The 7,500-nt window shown below is 37.8% G+C and overlaps 1 protein-coding gene across 1 annotated transcript; it reads right to left on the bottom strand.

The window, feature by feature from the left end:
- Nucleotides 1-361: 361 nt before the first annotated feature.
- LOC127131595 (SUMO-activating enzyme subunit 2-like) lies at nt 362-928 on the bottom strand. The gene has a single exon (XM_051060507.1). The coding sequence runs from the start codon at nt 926-928 to the stop codon at nt 362-364; it is 567 nt and encodes a 188-aa protein (XP_050916464.1).
- Between the last annotated feature and the right edge of the window lie 6,572 nt (nt 929-7,500).

The following is a 7,500-nucleotide window of genomic DNA, read 5'->3' as shown; positions in this document are numbered from 1 at the left end:
AGGTTCGTCTTGTCACAATTTCGGCATTAAAATGATGTTCTCTCTTGCTTCTAGGCTCAAAAGGGGCGGTTTGACGGACTTGAAGCCAAAGTAACAAAAATCCTGTCTTGTAGTTCACACCATGCCGGCATTTACTTACGGTAGCTTCTTCTTTGCTCATGCCATCTCAGGGCCTCGAAACCTGGTAAATTTATGCAGAACTTGTTGTGTTTGATGTTGTCTGCTGATAAGGATTATTGGTGTTTTTTTTTGTATAGATCAGTAGTAACTTGTAAAATGCATAGCAATATGATTCTTTGTTCTTGAGATAACATATGTGTCCGTTTGCAGATTGTCATCATCATACTCATCATTTGTCAAATCATGGTGACGAGCCATCAGTACTACTCTTCTTATTGCATACAAGTCCTCCATCAGTAAGTCTGACTGCACAGAAACGAAGAAATGCGATTGCATTAAGTCTCACATCACTATTGAACCGACCATTTGTAAATGTCAAAAGGCATCCAGCACAATCAGTGAAGGTCGTTGTTTCTGCGGTTGTTGTCCATCCTGAGAGAACCATTCCATCAGGTTCTTTCTCTTCATCAAATTCCTCTCTGTGTTTTATATTGATATCACATTTCAATTTCTGTTGAAAATCCTCCACTATAAGCATTGTACCACCAGTTACAGGAGAAGGAAAAACAACTAGGACCTTTTCAAGATTGGCATCATAAATTGCAACAATGTCGTCCTCAATATCACCGACCTCATAGAGAAGGTTTGAAGCATTCATAATAAGTGGAAGGTTCGTCCTAAGCTTAGCCTGGATGATCTTTTCAACAACTTCCTTCAATTTTGAGCGGTTTGTGTTTATTTCAGGCAATACCGGACTCTCGGAGCAAACATAACATGATTTGTTTGGTTCAAACGGCTCCACTGGCATAAGCAGCAGTTTTCTTGATGGGCGTTACAGGTAATATGTCATTCTTCATCTGATGCTTCTGCAGCATATACTTCTGCTTTCGGCATCCACCGTGGCTGCAGCATCAGAGCCTAAGGCATGTGCTTCTGACTGTAAATGCTTGCATATAATTCCCCAATAAAGAGCAGCCTCTGCTTAGTGTTTGTCGGTCACGTTTTATGCTGCAGATTTTATGACCACGGCCTGTTCCTGTGGCAAAATTGTTGTAGCTTTAAGATGCACGGCACGTTGTGATGCAGGTTCTGATTTTTGATTTTATGCAGAATTCACTTGTGTTTGGGAAGCATTTGAGTAACATTTTTACTGTTTGTTTTGTTGCAGCTCTTCATTTGTCGTCGGCTTGCGCCGCTTTGTATGTGGCTTATGGCTCATGAATGAGATTCCTTTCATTAGTTTTGAATTTCATTGCAAGTTTGGTTTATTGGCTGACTTCTGGTTGTTTTTTTTGTATGCTGCAGGAAGGTTTGGATTGATATTGTTCCATTTTAATTCCATCACCATTTTGAGGGAAGCTAAGGGTCGAACAGTTCATGAATTAATTCTTGAAGAATTCCGCCACGACCTTTTCATGCAGAAAGTTGGTTTTGAGTAAGGCTGTAACTTTTGTAAAACAATTGACTTAGTATGTTAAAACAACGGTGCAATCGATTTATGCTTGTAATGTGACGAGGCGTCTGGTTTTGGCTTTGTTTGGTCAACCATTGTAGCACTTACTATAAGGTTCCTCAATACCAATTCTTGCTTGATTAGGTAAAGGAGTACGAATAACACACTTCTGCGCTGGTTCTAACATTTCTCACTATGGTTCGCGCGATGTGATCTCTTGATTGTGCAGGTTTGTGCCCGCTGGACAAAGCAAAGTACGGCGTGGTGGCTGAATTGCTGTGGCTCGTGAACCTTTAGGAGAAAATAGCTCAAGGAGTTTATTGCGGTCAACATACCCGCTGCTTCCGGCTTGACATGAAGTTATGCATTTGGATCATATGCTAGGACTTCCCCTTTGGCAATTTGCAAACAGTTGTAACTCATATTTGTAACACATAAACGTATGGACGTGTATGTATTATTCTTCAAATTTGTGCATTCCTATATGCTTGAATTTTAGCAGTAAACATGATGTTCACCAAATAGAGATGTAGTTTATCAGTGTGTTTTGTCTATTTGTTTTCAATGTTGCTGCTTGAAGCACATCTATTGATACTGTAATTTTTCATGTTCTTTCATGTATACAAACAACCTAGCCTTATTGGTGTCTTGCTTCACAGGAAGACTTCTGAATTGACAATTCAAATAGTCCTTAAATTTCTGGAAGTCTCTCACTAGCTTCTGTAAAAGACTACTTATGTCGCCAAAGTGACAGGATAAACAAATCTGCCCAATCCGCCAATTCCATAAAATGATACCGCCGCAGTGCTAAAAGATGCTCTTGCAACTTAAATGCCTCCTTAAGCACATTGATGATTAATTTGCTGACATAATTGTATTCAACCATGATTTCCTGAATTAAGCACTTGTCAATTATAATATCAAGTGGCATCTCAAATGTTGACAACAAATTCTGCTTTTGAGTAGCATCACAATCAACAATTTTCTTAAAACTGCCCAGCAGTCTTTCCCGGCTGCTCCCATCAGATGCATCAGTTGAAACATATTTCTTATGGTCTACCACATCCAGTGAAGCATCAAAACAATATTTGGAAACATAAACCAAACCATCCTCATTCCTATGGCCAATTTCTTCATATTCATTATTCTGATTACCATGAGTAGATGCACAACTATCCAAAGGATATGAAGATGTGCTTAAACAGATTGAATTGGGAAAAATTTCAGGGCCAAAATCGGGGTATGACACCGGTGTCCTTTCTTTTTCGGTCGATTTATCCTTTATTAACCCAATAATCGGTTGTGGATAATCTTCCATGCGAGTATGTTATCTACGTTCTGATGGTAATAGATAATATATCTCATGCGCTCTTCGGTCGAAGTCTTTTCCTTCCCCAGTTGAGTAAGATTTGTATTTCCTTATGGAATCAAATGCCCATCCTGTAATTGAGTTTGCTTCTTCGGCCCTCCTTTCGGATGATGAGTGTTTTGGAAATATTCCCCAATTCACATTTGGTTTGTCACCTATTATATACCCAGTAACCGGTATCCCTGGTGTTCCTTCCCTTCTGCTCCCTATTATGACTTCTTTGTCCCCTGTGGAGTCAGATTTTCCTAAGTTGAAATATACCTTTTTAGGTCTTCCTAAGATGTTTTGGATGATTGATATCTCTCACCCTTATACCGGTCTTAGATATTCATTCTCCTCGAGCGTGTTGTTCTCTCACCCTTATGCCGGTGTTCTGATCACATGTCTCCTTGAGCTTATTACCGAGTAACCGGTAATACCTCATTTTGTTGTTTCCTTAGCTGAATCCTCTTGGGACATTCTCCATCGGAGTTCCTTAGTGGATTTTCCCCACCTGAGTCTGGATTTTTATTCGAAGTATCCTTTGTGGATAATTTCGCTATATTGGCATATTCCCCAATACATACATCTTTGCGTCAGCTCAAGTCTTTCCATTGATTTATTTTCATGGAGTCCTTCGTGTCTCTCAACAAGTTTTAAGTCGTGACCTGCTCACACATTTTTATCCCCTTTCTTCTCCCTATTAGAGTCCCTAGAGTCTCTGCTCCATTTATGAGTGTATTACTCATATGGATTTTCAGTTTCTCCTGATTTCTTTTTCCTTTGTGGACATGCATCCCCACAGAGTATTAACTTTTGCATACATACATTTGCATCATGAGGTCTCTTAGGGACTAAGTCTCTTTGTTATTATTTAAGCCCATTTTACCTCGTCGAGACGAAGATTTTAACCTTCACTTCTCCGGCTAGAATGACCTTAAATAGAGGCATCTGTAAGACCCCAATTTTGACCTTAAGATTCCTCATGGCATCATATCATTGCATTTGCACTTGCCTCATGGATCATAACATCTTGGCTCCTTCCCCTTGGATGGGAACATTTGTAAGTTGGTTTGAGATCACCAAGCATGCTTCACTACGCCAAATAAGGGAAAAGAGGGCGCTTATTTTGGCCTATAACAGCGCTTTTAAGCGCCCTCTAAAGTGGCGCTGGCATAGGTAAAGACAGCGCTTTGTTTTCCTGGAGAAAGCGCTGTCTAAAGTGGCCCTTTAAGGGCCACATTATAGTGCGCTTTCAGAAAAAAGCGCCCTCTGGAGTGGTCCATAAAGGGACACCTTAGAGGGTGCTTTCTGGAAAAAGCGCCCTCTAAAGTTGTCAATGTAAAGTGTTTAGAGGGTGCTTTCTGGACAAAGCGGCCTCTAAAGTTGTCAATGTAAAGTGTTTAGAGGGCGCTTCCTACAGAAAGCGCCCTCTAAAGTGTTAGTTATTTTAAAAAAATTTGTTTGAAAAACAGTGGATATTTAATTGGTAACCTGTTCGCATGCTGCAAAAGTGTAAAATTCATATTGATTTCATCCTTTAATCCAATGTTATACACCATTAATCCATTGATATATACAACATGAATCCATTTATATACAACATTAATCCTCCATATATACAACATTAATATATGATTCTTTGATCAACAATATACAACAACATATTCATGATTTAGTAAAAGTACAACAACAATATACAACATATATACAACAACAGCATACAACAACAACATTCCATACATATATGTACAACAATATACAACCTAGCTATATGATTCTTTGATCAACAATGAATTGACACAATTCATCCTTCATTTCATCCAAATGAGCTCTTGAGTAAGATTTGTATTCCTCAAAGTACTACAATTAAGAGAATAAAACATATTCATGATTTAGTAACAAATTAGATGAAATATCCGATAATATTAAAATAAACCCTAAGTTATTATTCCATACCATTTTTGGGATGTCTATACGATTCAACGCAATGATATCTCTCATAAATCTCAATACAAAAAATCCGCAATCGACCGAATTGTTTTGCTGAGGACACTACACAGAAAAACAAACAATATATATAGTTAATTTCTTACAAACACTATTATAAGCAAAAAAACAAACACTATTATAAGCAAAAATAAGATACTTAATATATACCTAAACTCTGACCCAGGTAATGTCCTTCCTATTACGGTAATTCTTTTTCGATCTAAATTTTAGTATTGCCCTAACAAAATAAAAACGTATATTGAGATCAAACTGACAGACATAATTAAATATACAAATACACACGAATATTTAGGGGAATTTCACTTACGCGTCAACCGTCTTCTTCATACTCGGATATTTACTCCAATCACCTGATAACGAATCGAGATAATACACCATTAGTCTCGAAAGATCCATAGCAACCAACACCCAGTGACCACTGTAAAATAAAACAAAAATTTAGATGCATGAAAGTTTTCTACGTAAAAGATATACATAGATTAGAATGAAATTATTAGAAAGAAAATCTAACCCGTTGCCAGAATTAAACGGTAAAAAATACAAACTGGGTGTAGTATTATCACCGGCCGCCATGAATCTATCGACTAGTTCATTCTTTACGGATGTTGGATTTTTCGTTATAAATGTTGTGTTGATACGGGAAGCAGCAATAAAATTGAATCGGTTACACAATTCAGTTCCCCGCATCAATGTTACATACATATACCTTAAATAGAAACATAATAAACATTAGACTACTCATTGAAATGTGTAAATAAATTGTTCAACTAAGTAAGTAATAGATTGATCGGAGTACCATATGTATGTATGAATGACAGCGATGCCCAATTCTTCGTGTTCAAAAAGTTGTTGCATGTCCTCCTTTGCAATTATTTCGGAATGAGCAATTCCGAAAACACCTTCATCAAAATCTACACTACGGATGGCGTCGTGCATAATGTCGGACTCTTCCACCATTTTCTCAAGATGCATCATAATTTGAGATTTTGTCCCGGACGTCGTTGGAATATCGTTACCAGCTTTTTTCAACTTTCGACCGGGAACCTAAAAATTCATATAAATTAAATCATGACTTTTTGTGATGCAACAGAATCGTTGCGTATATAATTCAATGGGTATATATATTTGTACCTCTTTTTGAGATGCAACCGACTCGATGCGTCTTGAAATCCCTTTACCAGCTTTATGTGTGGGTCTTGTAGGAGTCTAACATTACCATGTAATAAGGATTGATTAAATATCATAATTGTAGCTGAATTGAAATGTGAATACTAAATATTCATAATCATTTAGAACATATATACCTCGGCATCTGGGAAAATTAGATCTGACGGCCATCCAACAAAGGATCCGACTGCATCTCGCATCAACGTTGTCTCTGAAACAATGTCAGGTAATGGTAGAAGCGCGTCGGTATCTAATACAAGGTCAACCGAAACTTTCATATATCCCACCGGGAGGGGATTATGGTGAAGTAATTCACCCGAAGTGTTGTGCACTTTTCCCTTGCCAACTATGCGATAAGTTGGTGACGATAGATATAGCTGACAAGGTGTAATGCCCTAAACCAATAATAAATGTTATTGTTAACGTGTATATGTGTCAAGTAAAAAAGTGCTATTTTAATTTCATAATAACATATATAATTACCTCGGGAAATTTCGGTTGACAATTGATACTAGCTCGGTCACTAGTATCTTTTGCCTCGGAACCGCACCTTTCCTCTCTATACCTTGCATTCTCCTTTTGTAGTTCGAGTACTTGTGCCCTTAACTCCGCCAAGGTCTTCATCACCTCTTTGTTGGTAGGATTTTTTGTTTTTGGTTTTTTATAAAATGACGACGGAGTCACACCAAAACCCTTACCCCTCACACGACCGGAATACTCAGGAACATTTAGTACTCGACTAAGTACGCTCCTGCAATCCTGGACCTCGGTTGAAGGTAAGGTTTGGGATAAAGTCTCCTGAAATATTATTAGAGGAGATTAAAAATGAATTATATGTCTAACAAAATTTTCGATATAATTAAAGAAATAATGTTACATATACTTACACATTCGTCATAAACATTTTGAACCGCTTCAACGACAGCCCCATCCTTCCCAACCCGAGCAGCCTTCCACAATACGTGCTCCGGAAGAGATGTTGCGTCACTTTTCTCCTCGGCTAGCTACAAATTGAATCAGATTATAAGATCATCAATTATAACATATTGTGACAATGTATAAGCTCATAGCATTTGAATATACTCACAATTCTTTGTTGTAACCGTGCATATCCCGTACGCCCTTTTTTATACGGATACGCGGGTTTTGATGCCCTTTTCCGATTTTTGTCGCTTACTTCCTGGATAAAAAAGTTTAAGGCATATTAGAACCAAGTAACTTAACAATTGTATAATACCATAATTAATAGACATTACATGGAATTTTTTGTTTCTTCGTTTGGCGACAAAGTTATCCCATTCTTCGGCTGAAATAATCTCCGCATACTTCATTGGCCGTTCTGCTTCAACAAAGTTTCCTTCCTTATCCTTGAGAAATTTGTTGGACAAAAAGGATCGAA

This window comes from Lathyrus oleraceus, chromosome 3 (genome assembly GCF_024323335.1).
Source record: "Lathyrus oleraceus cultivar Zhongwan6 chromosome 3, CAAS_Psat_ZW6_1.0, whole genome shotgun sequence".
Classification (NCBI taxonomy): domain Eukaryota; kingdom Viridiplantae; phylum Streptophyta; class Magnoliopsida; order Fabales; family Fabaceae; genus Lathyrus; species Lathyrus oleraceus.
The sequence above is the reverse complement of the archived record's forward strand: the minus strand, read 5'-3'. Positions and strand labels throughout refer to the sequence as shown.

What these genes read in the sequence shown, in the direction of transcription:
- LOC127131595 (XM_051060507.1), bottom strand. Translation starts at nt 928, where the DNA reads ATGCCAGTGGAGCCGTTTGAACCAAACAAATCATGTTATGTTTGCTCC.